The following is a 17,584-nucleotide window of genomic DNA, read 5'->3' as shown; positions in this document are numbered from 1 at the left end:
CTATGCCATTAAGGACTTTATAGGCTTGGATCAGCATCTTGAATTTCAGCCGGAAGCCAACAATAACTAACACAGTTTGTGCAGCAGCAATGACTCATGTGCATGGTAAGGAGTAACTGTTCCTGCCTGTACCGTTGCTTTTTAAACCAACTGTAGCCAGATGGTATTCAAGAGCAGCCCCATAGTTCAATTGTGAAGTGTCTAGGAGATAAGTAATCATCTGAAGAATCTCATAGTTGAGAAAAGGACACAACTGACACTCAAGGTGAACCTGCATAAAGACCCTCCTGACCACAGCTATCATCTGCTCTTCAAACAATAACTGTGAGTCCAGTCCAGTAGGACTCCATGTTGCACACTAATCTTAAATGGGGAGACGCAACCCCATCCCAATCCAAAGATGAAAACATCCTTAACCCAGAGGCCTCAAAAAGACATACAACTTAATCTTGTTGGGATCCTAACTGAAGTGTTTCTTCCTATCCAGGCCTCCAGCTTCACTTATGCAGCCCAAGATTGAAATACACAATTGATTATTAATAATACTGAACCCTGAACTAACTTCACCCAGCAGTTTTATGTAGATGTTAAAAATGGGGGTGAAAGCATTAAACACTGAGGTACCCCACATAAGTAGACGCAGTCTGCTCTCTCTTGTCAACATGGACTGGGACTGACTGTTAAGGAAGGAGATGAACCACTTCAACTACTACAAATAAAATGTATTTATTTATTAATCAAATTTATATAGCTTCCCATCTCTGGGACTATGGGTGACTTGCATTGTACAGTGTGTGTGTGTGTGTGCGCGCGCGCGCGCATGCGTTTGTAAACACACATTTAAAGTTAGAAAAAATCAGCATTATAAATAGAGATATTTAAAACTAAAAATATATACAAACCTTGGGGGAGGTGGAGAAAGAAAAAGAAATAGTGAAGTGTATCATTTTCAGTCAAGAGAAGAACCGTCATATTTAAACTTTCCCCCATGGATTGCATATTATTGGACATGGAAATAAGGATTTATGAGGCAAAACTTAAAAGATCTATAAAAATAAATGTTGGACAGCAAAACAACATAGAGAAATGAATTAAAATTAATTTATTGTAAAAAAATAATTTTACTGAATTTTAAGTCAAATGATTTGTTACAAATACTATAAGAAGGAAAGATGGGAGAGTTCATCTGCAAGTGAAAGATGATGAAATGTATAAATACCTAATGAAGTTAGAGATCAAAATCCTTTTCCAGATTCACAGATCTTTTTCAATCAAATCTCATCTACAAAACAATATTCTAACTTAATCCCCATTTTGGGTTATATTTATATATCCAAGGGAGATTTTTGATAGAACGGTTTCTTTTTTCTCACAATAGTAATAAGTGATTATCTAGAAGTTCTCATTGTCTCATTATTGCTAGGACAGAGGTTTTTCTCCCTTAGAGACTTTGACCCAATTCACTGTAGTTGGACTTATCTGCTTCCCTGCGGACTTCTTGATACAGATTTTTTTTTTTAAAGAAGAGATTGGATAACCATTTCTGTGAATAGTACGGGGCTTCCTGCTTGAGCAGGGGGTTGGACCAGAAGACCTCCAAGATCCCCTCCAACTCTGTTATTCTATTCTGTTCTGTTCAGATAATGATTCAGCTCATTTTTCTCAACACTTATCTATTTTTTCATTTGATTTGATTTGTCAATCGCTTACAATAGGGGCCTTCAAACTTGGCAAGTTTAAGACTTGTGGACTTCAACTCCCAGAATTCCTCCTCCAGTCATGTTAGCTCAGGAATTCTGGGAGTTGAAGTCCACAAGTCTTAAACTTGCCAAGTTTGAAGATCCATGGCTTACAAGATAATAGGTATAAGTATAAACATGAGTAAGAATACAGGAAATAGGTACGAATAAATGAGGACAATAGGACAGGGACGGTAGGCATGATTATGAACTTATGCACGCCCCTTACAGACCTCTTAGGAATGGGGTGAGGTCAATAGTGGATAGTTTGAAGTTAAAAGGAGTGGAGGTTAAAGGATGTAACAAGAGTCAGGTAGTGCATTCCAAGCATTGACCACTCTGTTGCTGAAGTCGTACTTTCTGCAACCAAGTTTGGAGCGGTTTACATTGAGTTTGTACCTGTTGTGTGGTCTTGTACTCTGTCTCTACCTTTTATTTTTTAATTGTCCAATGGTACAGGTGTTAAAGTATATAAAATGTGTTAACCTTGTCACCAAATATCTGGGAGAGAAGTCAGGTGTCATCTTTATTTGTAGTAGTTTGAAACAATCATTTGGGAAAGGGATCAGCAATAAGTTCAACAAATTTATGTGAATTTGTTGTGTACTTAAAGATGAGTGGATAGCACTCCAATTCAGCAATGGCAAAAGGCCCAAGAGAAAAAATAATTTCTGGTAAGAAGTTGGAAAAGCATTAAATTTGTGTTCAGCTGTTCCCCAAACAATATAATTAAATAATTTATTAATTTAAATTTATTTCAGCTGGAAAACATTTAGCAAACAAAGATGACATCAAAGGAATTTGTTGGGCTTCATGGACCTGTGTGATAGGATCAGAAGTAAATGGAATCTGGCCAAAGTACAGTGATGTTACGGATATTAACTCTGTAGATGGGAATTATAATAATACAGTTTTAGTGACTGGAGATGATTTTGGATTAGTTAAATTGTTCAGATTTCCGTGTCTTAAAAAAGGTAAAACATTGTGCTGTGCATATATAATGTTTTGCTTTATTTGTATTATGGATTATTTGATGTTTTTTCAGTGGCTGAGATGTATTCTTTTAATTTATTTAAATTATTTATGAAAATAATGAAGATAACAAATAAAAATGCTCAATCTCTAATATTACAAGTGCAGGCAGAAAATTACCAGACAAGTGGACCTATTTTTCTTTTTCATTTAAAAAATGTTAGTAAATATTTAGAAGCATATTACAGAAAAATAAAAAAAGGTGAACTAGAAAAAATGGCAAGTTATATAAAACTAAGCAACAAAATTGAGGCAACTTTACATTAATGCTATATATGAAATTGAATATTCAATAATAAAGGAAGCAAGTGTAATAAGTATTAAAAGTCAAAATAAATAATTTGGACAGACCTTTTTAATGACCCATTATTGAATGATAAAAATGTTGACTGGTTTTTACTGGTTATATAATTATATGAAAAGGATAATATTGAGAGGCTTTGGGGGGAAAACCATAATTTTCAGTAATTGCATTATGATTTTGAACCATGTTTCTAATTTTTTTTGTGGACCTTTTTTCCTAACAAAGTGTAGTCAAGGTAATGATGATTGCCTACTCATTTTTCGGATATTCCTGTATTCCCAGTTATGTAGTTAGTTTATCTGACAGAGTCCATTATTCAGTTTATTCTTACCAGTCTGCAGGATGGAATTGAAATAAAAAGGGAAAGGGAAAGAAAAACAGCTACAAATTGTTCAATGCAGATTAAAAAAAAATAGCGTTCCCTAAAAGTTCCAGAATGTTGAGCAGCAATATTCTGTGTTAACTTCATGTCTAGTTGGAACCCTAACCTTAACCCTTTCACCTAAGGTAACATAATAATTCAGGAAGGCAAATTCATCAGAGTTTAACTGGTACATTCTACTTCAGTAGAAAAAAGTGCTATGGGCACCAGACACTTCTTTTTATTATTATTTATTTATTTATATCCCGCTTTTATTATTTTTACAAATAACTCAAGGTGGCGAACATATCCACCAAATTTTCCTCCTTCTATTTTCCCCACAATAACAACCCTGTGAAGCGATTTGGGCCAATAGAGAGTGACTGGACCAAAGTCAATTAGCTGGCTTGTATGGCTAAGGTAGGACTTGAACTCATGGCTTCCTGCTGTCTAGTCTGGTGCCTTAACCACTAATCAAACTCTCTACATTCAGGGACTTTATCTGGCAGGATATTTTGCTACTCATTTCTGTATAATTTTAGTAAAGTTTTAATTTGTGATTATGAAGGCTTGTTTCAAATTTTATAAATTACATCTCCTTGGGAATCAATTATTTTATAATAACAGGATCAAAATATAATTTTCATATAAATACTAAGACGATATATAGCATCCTAGAAAAACCATGCAAGTCCTTGATCTAATATACCAGAAATGCAAGGCTGAAATAAGAGCTTTGAATTAATACTACAAGTATTCTTGCTTACTGACTGCCTTATGTAGCAAACATTTGAAGTTATGACAATGTAGAACAGCTTTGTAAAGAAAGCTTGCAGTTACAACTGTCACACCCTTCCATGTTGATATGATCATCATTTGCATATTTTAATGGAGAACATATAGACTGTGGACATGTGATTTTTCCATTTAGCAACCATGGAGCTTAGAGATAGAGTTGCCAGTCCCAATTGCGGTTACTAAGCAAGGACTGCCTATAGAATAGTAATAATGATGCACAAAGTGTTTTTGAATTGTATTGACTTAAATAAGTTGTTCAACACATGAAGAAGGATTAAGTAACATAGGTGACCAAATATGTGTTTTATTGAAACTACTAACCATTGGGAAATAATGAACATTTATTATATATGGATCATTTGCATCATGTTTTGAAATTTCACGCAGAGTATAGTAAAAAGTGCTTTAATAAAATGTGCAATAACTTCCATGCATATCTCTGTGTGTGTTGTGCATATGCCTTGCTTCTTTGTGGTTACTTTTTAGTCAGATTTGGTTTCATTTATCTTTATTTTTTTAATTTTAGGTGCAAAATTCAGAAAATATGTTGGCCATTCTGCTCATGTTACAAATGTCCGCTGGTCACATGACTTCCAATGGGTAATCAGTACAGGAGGTGCAGATCATTCTGTTTTTCAATGGCGATTTATTCCAGAAGGTGCAACAACTGGAATCCTGGAAGCAGCCCGTATAGGTAAGATTTTCAGAAGGTTGAAATACAATTGAACAAAAAGGTTCTAATGAGTTAAACGGTCATTTTTAATCATTAATCCTCCGGAATACAGGTAGTCCTCGACTTATGATCATAATTAAGTCCACAATTTATGTTCCTAAATGAGACAGTTGCTAACTGGGTTTTTCTCCACTTTATAACCTTTCTTATCACAATTATTACATGAGTCGCTGCAGTTGTTAAATTAGTAGCATGATTGTTAAGCTGGCTTGCTTGTCAGACTTTGCTAGTCAGAAGGTCACACAAGGTGATCGCCTGATGCAGGGGCACAGCAACTGTCATAAATATGAATTAGTTGCCAACTGTCTGAATTTTGATCACATGACCATGGAGGTGCTGCAATGGTCATAATTATGATAAATGGTAATAAGTCACTTTTTCAGTGTTGTAACTTTGAATGGTCCCTAAATGAACTGTTGTAAGTTGAGAACTATCTGTACTGAAATCTAATACATACATTGCCTTTTATTTTAATCTCTACTCTCAACTTGAAAAATTATGAAAAAGATCACTGAAAAGAGAATATGCTTATTTAATGTTGAGCTTTGTTTTCTTTTCTGGCTTAGGTAGTTCTATATATTTTACTGTCAGGTCAGAAATGTTCAAGGTCTTTTGCCAATGTTTTAACATGTCAGAACTGAGATTTTAAATATCTTTCCTTATTTTTAAAGAATCACTAACTGATTAATATTATTCCATCCCTTCTGCAGAATGTGGCATAGATTCATACAGTGAAGAATCAGATTCTGATTTATCGGATGTGCCAGAATTAGATTCAGATATTGAGCAAGAAGCTCAAATCAATTATGTTCGACAGGTGAGTGACATTCCAATATCAGATCATTAGATCAGAAACAATTGAAATGCCATTGCATCATATTGAAAATATATATTTGGGGGAAAAAATACACTCGTTGGTTCAGTGGCATCTGTAGCAGTGGTGGGATTCAAATTTTTTTACTACTAGTTCTGTGGGTGTGGCTTGGTGGGCTTGGCAAGGGAAGGATACTGTAAAATCTCCAGTCAGAGGTGGTATTTGCCGGTTCTCCGAACTATTCAAAATTTCTGCTACCAGTTTTCCAGAACTGGTCAGAACCTATTGATTACCACCTCTGATCTGTAAAGAAGATAAAACAGCCAAGATAATATTTACAATATTGCAATTGAGGCCTTGTCCTTTTTAAGTGTATGCATCATCCATGCAAAAAATACAGAGCTTTGATTATAATGTTACATCCTCCAACTTGTTTCCATAGTTTTTACACATATGCACACACTTGGACACTGCTTAGTCTTGTGGTTACTGGGCAGATTTATACTGCTCCCTGCAGCGCACATTGCCAATGGGCAGAGAAATATGTTAAATAAATACAGTCTGTGTAATTAAATAATTAAATCATTGCTATGACTGTTGCAATGTATTTGTGTTAATTAGTTGTTAGGCCATCTTTTTAATATAAATAAAAGATGAGCTTGTATCATTAATACCAAATAATCAAATAGGAATCATGGTTCACTATCAATGAAAGACTCAATTATTTGCAGAAAGTTCCTAGAAGGAAGCAGATGTGGTCCTAATGTTAATTATGATCCAATGATTTACAATTATCCTAAACACTTCTTTCCAGTATATTTGGTGAAACTAGAAATATATTGTTTGAACATCCCCTGCTACATATTATATGCAAAAGGATATAAGAAAATGTATACTGTTTATCCCTATTGGCGGCATAGTTCTAGGTTTTCTAGGTCTAGAATTTCAAGTCTGGTGGCATAAGGTATTCTGCAATGAGTAGAGGAGTAGAGAACTCTTCTTGTGAAATATTTCTGGACTTTCTCAACTGTATTAATATCAGATATGTAATGCAGGTTCCAGACTGATGAGCTGTATTCGAGTATTGGTCTAGCAAATGTTTTGTATGCTCTAGTTAGTAATGTGATATTACCAGAGAAAAAGCTACATAGGATTAGGTCAACAACTCTTAATGCCTTTTTGACTATGTAGTTACTGTGGGCTCTAGCCCTTAGATCATTAGAGATGAGTACTCCAAGGTCCTTGACAGAGTTTGGATCATCATCAAGTTCTTGACTATTCAGCTTATATTTTCTGATATATTTTTTTTGCCAATATGTAAGACAGAGCATTTATTTGTTGAGATTTGAAGTTGCCATTTGTTTGACCATTCTGACACATAGTCAAGGACTTTTTGAATGGTTGCAGTATTGTCTGTGGTGTTGAATAGCTTTACATCATCAGCAAAGAGAACATATCAATATTTCACTAGGGGGGGATAATTTATGTATCTGTCTGTTTTGTTTTCTATTTTCATGCACTTTTTGTATGTAGTTTTGTAAATCTTTCTTTTGTTTTTGCATTTTGTTTCTTTTTTGGAGGTTGTATTTTAATGTTTTGCATAAAATAAAAAAATAGGGAAAATATTCTTTTATGTCTAAGTGCTTGAATAGATGACAAGAGCTTCAACTTTTTATTTTTTTCTGTTTAGTTAAACATTTTGATTACAAGTTTCATGAAATAGATTAATGCATCAATTGTACCCTATGACTACCATTAAGTATTGTACATTATGATTCTTGATTCTTAACAAATGTATATTTTATGTATACTGAAAGTATTTTCACCAAGACAAATTCCTTGTGTGTCGAATCACATTTGGCCAATAAAGAATTCTATTCTATTCTATTCTATTCTATTCTATTCTATTCTATTCTATTCTATTCTATTCTATTGCTTTCAGAAATTGATTTTGGAAATATTAATGGAAATCTTTGGATCTTAGAGCATTGATATACAAATGATGCCTTTCCCCAAAAGCTGTCCTTTCCCTAACAACCTTTTGTTGTACTCAGTATTTCTTGATCCAGTTCCCCTTCTCCAGAATTCCACAGGAACAGGCTCATTGTCTATAGACATATGTTATTGCTTGCCAGTTCCAATTTCCAATTGTAAAATTATAGAATTTTTTTTTTCAAATAAACTGATTTTGTTATGTAGTATAGCAGTCTTCCCCAATTTGGGGAAATTCTACCCTAGAAATATTAGACTGCAATACAATACAGAAAACACAATTACGAAAATTGTAATCTAATGCTTTTCAGTCATTAAAGTAGAAGAAGATATGATAGAGGACAATGACACAGATCTTTCAAATTGCCAAATACTTCATGCTAATACCAGCAAACAATAAGAAGCTATTGGAATTACTTGATTAAAAGATTATAATTAAAATTTTTCTTTTCTGTTTTTTGCAGGTTTACAAAGAAGATCTACCTCAACTGAAACAACAACGTAAAGAGAAAAGCCATTCAGTGCCCTGCCTTAAGAGAGAGAGAGCCCCTGACGACAGTTTAAAGCTGCAATTTATACATGGGTATAACACATTTTCAACAGTAGCTCTTTCAATAGTTTACTCACAGAAAAAAATAATTCATTGTTAAAAAAGAAAAACCTTTAGATTTAAAGGCTGTGCCTGGAATTAAGAATTGAAATGGGTAAAGTGAGACACTCTGATTCTTACATTGGAGAAAGCTATTTAGTAATCAAAGATGACAGAGAGCTTCAGAGCTGAAAACAGAGCAGACAAGAATTGATTAACTCAAAAAGGAGAGAGGAAGAGTCCCAGGATTTGACCTAGAGAGTCCTGTAAATCAGGCAAATTTTCTGCATGCTGATACATGTAAATCTTCATTGTGAATATGACTTCCTAATTCTCTAAGATAAAATTGCTTCTCTACTTTTTTTTGCCTGCTGGGAATGCAGGGCTGAGAGAAAGATGTATAGATTATGCCTTGTATAAAACCTTGTTGATTATTATAAACCAATGAACACTGATTTTTCTGTTCATATTCTCTGGCTTCCTTCCTTCCTCCTCCTCCTTATAGTATAACACCAAATCTTCTGTTGATTTTGAAATAAGAGTAAGTATGACTGCAACACAGTGTTAACACAGAGTTAATCTGTTAACACAGTGTTCATCTGTTGTGGTATTAGCCAGCTACATATTTTCTCCCAATCCTCTTTTTGTTCACTCTCCAGCAATAGCCACCCAGTATTTTATAGTTCCTTAGAATGTTCCTTTTTTAAAAAAAATAAGCTGTATTTGAGGCTCTCTCCCCATCCCATTGAGATTTGTTTCCTCATTTTAATGAAATTATTATATATCTTTACCGTTATAGTCTTTAAATATTACAATCCTTCCAAGTCTGCTCATTTCCCATATGCATAAGGATGATACTAATTATGGATTTGGAAGATGGGAGGAATCTAGTGGTTTAATTTGGACTTGGACTATTGGACTTAATTTGGACTTGGACTTGGTTTTTTAAGGTTTATTCAGCAGAACATCCTATGAGACAAAAGAAGAAAAGTGTTAGAAGAAAAGAGAAAAGGACAGATAAATAAGACTTTAAAATTTGGACAATTGGGAGATATAGAATTGGGGAAATATAAATTGCAAATTGTAAAATAAAGGTTTTACAAAATGGACTTCAAAGAGGCAACAGAGCTATATGGAGAAATATTGATTATGTTAAAAGATATGTGTGAATTTTGGAAAGGCAATAAGGAGACAAGGAGATCGTTTGAAGATACAGAAATGAATGTAGAAGCTACCCAACAATTGGGGGGGAGGGGAGAACATGATACTCAAGAAATAGGTGAGAAGTTAGAAAAGGCAGAGGAAAGGGAAAAGCAAAAAGAGACGCAAGAAGTTAAAAATAAAGAGGAGAAAGGATTAATAAGTAGAAAACATAACCTCATAAAAGTTTACAACAGAATAGAGGGAAAAGGAAAAAAAATCTTAAGAAAAACCAAAAAGAAGCTTTGTTGATGGGAGTTCAAACACAACAGAAGAAAAAGATAAAAGGTGGTCAGAAGAGGAAGATTAGTACGTACAAAAAAAACCAGAAAGAGATATAAGATTCCAAGAGACAGAGATAAAAGGTTTATTAAAAAGCAATAAATGATGGAATTTCAAAAAGGTCAAGAGATGATGGATAATGAGAAAACATTTCAATAAAATGGGAACTATATACAGGAAAAATAGTATATATACTAATAGAAAATATAATTTAATAATATAATTCAAATAAGTCAAGACAGTAGATGGGAATTTAGGATTAGGTAATTAAACTGTATTATTAATATTAATAGTGTGTTGAAGTATGTTATGAATTTAAAATAATTAAGGACTAGGAACTGTGGGATTTTGAGATACACTTGGGATTGATTAAATATTGTCAATATTTAGCGTTATTATTAACCCTATACATATGGAATATTGAAGTTATGGTGGAACTATGAATAATTCTTAGAAAATATTAAATAATAGTATTTAGGGACTATAAATACAAGACATAAAGAAATATTATTTATGCTTAAACGAATTAATGGAAAAATGAGAAATGGATTATGAAAAGAGATTAACCCTGTTGAAATTGTGGAAGTTGAAAGATTAGAACTATATATATCTATTTGTATTATTATTGTTGTTGCTTAAAAAAGACTTGACCCAATTAATGCAATGTTCATAAAATATGTATGTTTATATTGCAAATAAAAAACTTATTTGAGAAGGATGGTACTAATTTTAGGTTTATCACCTCTGTCAGCTAAGGTTTTAGATAGTATCTAACATCTAAAATAGATAAAGCAGCATACAATAACTAATACATTTGAATATAAATAATACAATAATTAATACCTTTTAATACAAATATTGCAGATCATATTAACTTTATTGAATTATTGATTTAAATATAAATTGCAATAAATCAGTTTATATTTAAGCCAATATAAATATTCAAACACTAAGTATGTTATTCTGCTATCTTAGAGATTATATCATAATATATAATAGTTTATATCCTAATATATGCATCATCATCCCCGCAAAGATAAAATTGATACTCTTTTGAAAGGGGCTGAAGGCATGGTTTTGCCAGCAGGCCTGGGAACCCCAGGGTGATACAGAGTGCATCAAGTGGCTTGTTTAATTGTTGTCACTATGGGGATGGGGGTTTATTGATTTTTGTATTTGAGGTTTTACTTCTGCAAGCTGCTTGGAATCATTGTGAGTGAATTGGCCATCTAATTTCTTGATAAATAAGTATGATTCAGTATAAATAACACTAGGATTATGGTAGATTCAGTATAAATGGTAACACTAGGATCATGGTATATGATCCTTTGCTTCCTTGACCTACAGGAGTCTTGTTAACTTATTAACCTATTAATTTTTTCTATTGTTTTCAGTTATAGAGGATATGATTGTCGAAACAATTTATTCTACACACAGACTGGAGAAGTGGTTTATCATATTGCTGCTGTTGCTGTGGTGTATAATAGGCAGCAGCATACCCAAAGACTATATCTTGGTCATGATGATGACATTCTCAGCCTTGCCATCCATCCTATGAAAGATTATGTTGCTACTGGACAGGTGAGTATGTAAGAAACATGATCACTGGCAAATCAATGTTAAAAATTACAGGTTTTCTCACAATATTAATTCTTGTGACTTTTTTCCAAATTAAAAAATAAATCCACTTATTTAAGAATAATATATCTCAGTACTTTATGAATGGGTTTTACAGTAAAATATTATAGGATGTTCTCTTCCTCTAAAAGGAGTGTTAAAATATAACATTAATAGCAATTAGATAAAAAAGCCTAGCATCTCAATTGCCAAAAAGCAGAAGGTGAGTGGGTGAAAAACAATCCAGGAAATGGAACATTTGGCACATATTTGCAAGAATCCAAATTTTGTGGACTGTTCAATTAGTTAGAGTAAAAATGATTTACAAGCAATTCACTTAACCTTGGGATGGGTTGTAATCAAAGATTGAAGAATAATTAATGCCAAAAATACAGAATGCAGAAATACAAAAGTGTATTCACAAATTCAATTGTGTTATTTTCTAGTTGTGGTGTGTAGTTGATCATTTATGGCTACTAATTTTGCCCTCCTCCCTATTCTCTGGAGTGAATATATCTGGAATCTAAAGAATGCCTAAATTAAATTTTCCAATTTGAATCTCTACATATCCAGATAGATTATGGATTTTATAGCTTTTATTGTCACGTATATTCATATTTAAATACCAAAAGGTTGTTGAAGTAATATATGAAGACGCTAAATATGTTCAAAACAGGTTTCATAAAATTTTTAGAAGTCAATATATAAAGTCCCTTTTCAATCACATTCAATTGCAAGTGATTTTATGCATATGTATATTTTTTTAACAAGAATGCAGATGTGTAAGCCTTCGTTTGTACACGTAGGAATTATAGCAATAAACTATATTACTCATAGGATTCGTTGTGAATAGGTACATTTATTTTCTCCCATTTTCCTTCAAACATGGCAACAATGGATATACCGGATAAAGTCAGCGCTGAGATCATTCGTCTCTCAGCGCAATTTATCATGCAGCCCCACTCTATGCAGCTAACTAACATCCGCCCTCCCCATTAGTCCTACACACTTCCACCCCGCAATTCTAAACGCAACTAATTACCAAACAGAATGGGGTTTCAATTCCCAGGTTGTGCCGTTACTTCCCCAATGATTGTTTGTGTTTCGTTTCGGGTAATGAGAGGAGTTGGAGTGATAAACCTTCTCCCACCCCATCCTTGTCGCATGTTCGTGCTGATACGAGATAAGTCGAACCGGGATGGGATCTTCAAAAGTAAGAGACGTTTTCCGATCAAGTTGATCTGTTGTAAATGGCAGGATCAGACTTTCATTCCCCAATCAAGATAATGTGTCTGGATTCAGTTCAGGAGATAAACTGGTTGACTCTTTGAAGCCCGACAGGATGTGATTTGGCATTTTTTCTTAATCTAGGCTATAGCGCTAGGAGTTTCTTATTGTTTTATATCCTAGGACTAACTTCATTTTGTCAGAGGAAACATAGCTATGACATATGTTTAAAAAATGTTCAAATTATTTAGTATATGTTCTGAGTCAAATGAACTCAAAAATGTTTTGGGAATTTTTGTGGTAGTGCGACAATTGAACCATATAATGGGGATAATATAATTTTTGTAGTTTCAGTCAGTGAAAAAAACAGGAAATTTTTGAAATAAAATACAGTAATGCAATTCAGAGAATCTTAAAATCCATTGCGGGCTAGACGATTTTGTTTGGTTATAGAAAGATGGGCAGCAAATTTTGGATACTGCCTTCAGTAGCGTTGGTGATGCCAAACACTTTTCCAATGTTTTTTTAGATGACATTCAGATTGAGAAATTATGCAGCAAATCTCCAACTTTCATTCTTAGAGCCCCCCCACACATCATCAAAAGATCTGAATTGCCGTTTTTCAGATTGATTTAGGACCTCTGTTTATGAACAAAGGCTCTTTTGACTGAAAGTACTTATTGCATTGGGTTTTTATTTAACAGCAACTGAAATTATTGCTCTTATTTAGGTTGGAAGAGATGCAGCTATTCACATTTGGGATATACAGATGCTCAAATGTTTGTCACTGCTAAGAGGTCAGCACCAAAGGGGAATATGTGCACTTGATTTTTCAGGTGAGCTGTTATGTAATGAATGCTGCTTTAGAATGGGAAATGATGTTGTTTAGTTATATGGTAACTCAAATAATGTTTGTCTGTAAAAGATCATATCCTTCTCCTCTTCTAGGATAGCATTCTAAAATATTCAAAGTAAAACTTTTTTTCTGAAATAGCAAACAGAATCTAGTCTTTCTCTTCAGGTGCATAAAGTTATTTTATCTTCCTAGACAAATTCTACCTAGTAACTGTGCAGCAAGGCTTGTTCTGACCTGTCCAGAAGTCACATTTTTTATTCAAAACAATAGGGTTTTTTCCTGATTTTCACTTAAAGGAAGCATACATAGAAGCATCAAACAGGCAATAGCTAGTATTTTCAGTTCTATTGAGTTGGTTTAAGCTTCTATCACAAAACATAACAAGACCATCACTTTCCAACATATCAAGCTCACTACTGTGGGGTTCCTAACTTCATATCTGTGGGCACCATTCCTTGACTTGATTTCTCACCTAAACTTTGTGTGCGTGTCTGTGTGAATTGGTTATACCTCCATCAAATGAATGGGCTTAACTGCCAATGGCAGTCATATTGTTTTCAAACTGGCTCTCGAACGATAAAAAATTTGGGGATCTCTGTCATAGGCAACTGCTAAATCCTTTTCTAGAATAATTATAGTTAAGAGAAGGAGGAAGAAATAAGTACAAATTAAGTCATTGTGAAAGTTTGATTCCTGTAGAACATCCAACTTCCTTATTCCTGGCACCATAACATGGAAATTTGCAATGAATATTATGTTTGCCACATTTCATTTCAAGATATCTTATGATGAACTATGAATTGGTTTTGTACAGCTGATGGGAAATGTTTAGCTTCAATTGGATTAGATGACAATCATACCATTGTACTGTGGGATTGGAAAAAAGGAGAAAAGATGGCAGTGACCAGGTAAGAATACTATCATGTTGCATCCATAGTTTTACATATTTTGTATAATACAAGTATTCTTTGATACTATTTCAGGAGGGTATTTTTTAAATTGTACTGTTGACCAATATAGAAACAGATAATGATACATCAGATATCCCACTTTCTTGTCTAAGACATCCATTCATGTGCTGTATCAGGAATCATCTATATATGGCCCTAGACATACTGTCAGATATATAAGCTGAACATGAAATGACAGAAAACAGCATCATACACTTAATTTCTGTCCATATATTTTGAGGATGAGAACAGAACTATTTTTGCAATGTATTATTGCAAAATAATATAGTGTTCCCATCTGTATAGCATCTGGTTATTTCATTCTTCAACTGTTCTTACTCTAATTTTCCTGTAATTTTTAGGGCTTTTTTAAAACTACATTTATAATGTCAATTTTCAAAGTAGACCAGACTAGAAAAGCAATTCTATATAGGCATTACTTTTATTATAAAGCTATAATAACAGAATCTTGCAAGTCTAAATTTGCTTCCCCCTCCCTCCCTTTATCTTTGTGTAAAAGGCATTTACTTACGTTGCAGGTAATCCTCCATTATGTCATTTCTATTACAGTTAATATGCATTGTCCTATGCTTGACCTATTGTTTTTCTTGTTTCTCCCCTGTGGAGCAGAAAGATTGGAGAGAAAGAGATTACAAGAAAGTAAACAGGCACATGAGGGAGAATACACATCAAAAGCAAAGCACTGATGCCAGTAGCCCCAAGCATGCTACACAAACAGCCCTCTGTACTCCTCATTATGTGCCTGCATACATTCTTGTAATGCCCCCCTCTCCTCTCCCTCCATTCTGTGAGGAAGGAAAATAGATTTAGCACAGGAGAAATTGCCTACAGAAATTGTTCCCTTCCCCCTTACATTGCTAGTGTAGTATGGTCATGCTTACTTTCAGTGTGTATTCTTCATTGTATAGCTGATTTTATTTATTTATTTTTTATTAATTTATTTTGTCAAGCATGCATTTGATAATATATATAAGTATAAACATGATTATTAATACATGAAATAGATACGAACAAAGGGAACATTTCTCTCTTGTAATTCCCCCCTCCAGTAAATAAAATACAAACATTAATTGCTTTCTTGCTAATTATCTCAGTTCTAAGGTGAACATTCCAAAGGATGGGGGAGTGGGGAACAGGAAAGTATTGTTGCACTCATATGATTTCCCACTTAGCAATTACTTTGCTTAGTGATAGAATTGCTTATCTGAATTGTGGTCACTGAACAAGGACAACATTCCTGGCCCGGCTAATACCACTTTCATTTTTGAACATTGCCTTGGTAGCAGTTCTTCCTCTCGTCCTTCAAAACGGTTCCCTTTTCTCTGCAACATGGTATCCCAATTATTGTGGCATTCCAAAATTATTTTGCTGTGTCAAAATAATTTAAATCAAACTATGCTACATTTGTTCTTTTGTTGAATTCAGTGATATCTTAAAAGGGAAGACTATTCTCTGAAAATATTTGCCGTGCAGTTATTCTGATATAAATGGACCTACAAATCATTTTTTTCTTTCTGTTAAATCACTGTTGTGCCCCAGATTTATCTTTTTTCATCCTAATCTTAAAGAAGCGTTTCCTTGGCATTCTTTGATTTCATTCACTTGTGGAAGCTTAATAGTTTACCTAGTAATTGCATGCATGAACAAAGCATTTGGGAAAAACTGGGTCATGTATTTCATTGGTTTTCTAATGGATGTGTTCTCTTTTCAGGAAGTAGCATGTTTATTTTTTATGTGAGTCTGTGGCAGTTGCTGTTCTTTTTATTATTCTATTCTAATATATAGTGTAGGAGGCTATCTTTCATCTCAGATTACTTAATTTTTAATGGCTTCTTATTTGTTGCCTGATGGATTAAAAGTGATACAAATTTAGCTCTCTTAAAGAATCAAATCAAACATTTATTGTCAACACACAATATGTTTACAATGAAATTGAAATGAGCTTCCCTTGGTGCAGCCACCCCCCAAACACGAAATACATCTCAATAACTCAATAAATGAAAGAAATAGAATCCCTAAACCTAAATAAGTAATAACTAACACATATTCCCATATACCTATATGTATGTAACATATTATATTACACTGGTATGAACTTGTTGCACGTTGTGCTGGCCCTGCAAGTCTATCGTTTTAAACCTAATTGTGATGTTATGTTGCATTCAGAAGTCTGACAGCCCACGGATAAAAGCCATTTTTCAACCTATTTGTTTAGCGGGCTACGCTTCTATATCTACAGCCCAATGGTAGATAGGAAAGTAAAGAAGTACTGACCAGGGTGTGAATCACCCCTGAGGATTTTCCTTACTCTGCTGAGGCACATGTGGATAACTTCTGAACGTCTTCCCTGTATGCTAATTCGTCTCCTCCTATAATAAGACCCAGTATGGTGGTATCATCTGCAAACTTTATTATCACGTTAGATGTTAGATGTGACCTATGTCCCATTTCTGATAATATGTCTTGACCTTATTCAAATAGAGCTGTATATCTATCCCTTACAAGTTATTTATTAGTAGATTTCTGATGTTGGTATGCTATATAAAATTAGATTCCCTATATTTTTACTTATTTGGAAATCTATATTTCTCTTGGGTGCATTTAGTATATCAGCCGGAGACATTCCATGCTCTAGCTGTTATAGCTTCTCACCACCAAAATAGTTGGCTAATAATTGCATCCAATGAGTATATTAACAATTTTTAATCAAATTACAATATCAGATGTCATATAAATATAAACTCTACAATACTGTGTATGATAAAATCAGTCCATTGTAATATAATCAAAGATATATTCAGTACATTCTTATAAATATTTAATCCAGTTTACGTAGTGAGTTATGTAATTGGATCTCCTCCCAAATAAGCAATAAATTATTCAAAATAATCTTAATGAAACAGCCCCTAATTAGTTTCCTAATTCCTGTTCAACATGCAGATTAAGATTTTGTTAACATTAATTGGATATGAGAGCATGAATTGCAATTGAACAGCCCTTCATTGAATCATATCTCTACTAATACATCAGTATGTGACCAGGTACTTTCCCATTGACTAATTTTATTAT

General features: G+C 33.6%; 1 protein-coding gene across 3 annotated transcripts in view; it reads left to right on the top strand.

The window, feature by feature from the left end:
- The window catches only part of EML6 (EMAP like 6), a 132,702-nt gene that overhangs the window by 58,826 nt on the left and 56,292 nt on the right, over positions 1–17,584 (top strand). For all 3 annotated transcript variants that reach the window (XM_087930577.1, XM_026696033.2, XM_087930566.1), the window contains 7 exons: positions 2,501–2,713; positions 4,761–4,928; positions 5,678–5,784; positions 8,238–8,356; positions 11,239–11,425; positions 13,419–13,524; positions 14,359–14,452. In XM_087930577.1, coding sequence (XP_087786703.1) covers positions 2,501–2,713; positions 4,761–4,928; positions 5,678–5,784; positions 8,238–8,356; positions 11,239–11,425; positions 13,419–13,524; positions 14,359–14,452 — 994 coding nt within the window. The remainder of the gene's footprint in view (positions 1–2,500; positions 2,714–4,760; positions 4,929–5,677; positions 5,785–8,237; positions 8,357–11,238; positions 11,426–13,418; positions 13,525–14,358; positions 14,453–17,584) is intronic.

This window comes from Pseudonaja textilis, chromosome 1 (assembly GCF_049901715.1).
Source record: "Pseudonaja textilis isolate UNSWEBS1 chromosome 1, rPseTex1.2, whole genome shotgun sequence".
NCBI lineage: Eukaryota > Metazoa > Chordata > Lepidosauria > Squamata > Elapidae > Pseudonaja > Pseudonaja textilis.
Note: the sequence above shows the minus strand (reverse complement) of the source record. Positions and strands in the feature narration are given on the sequence as shown.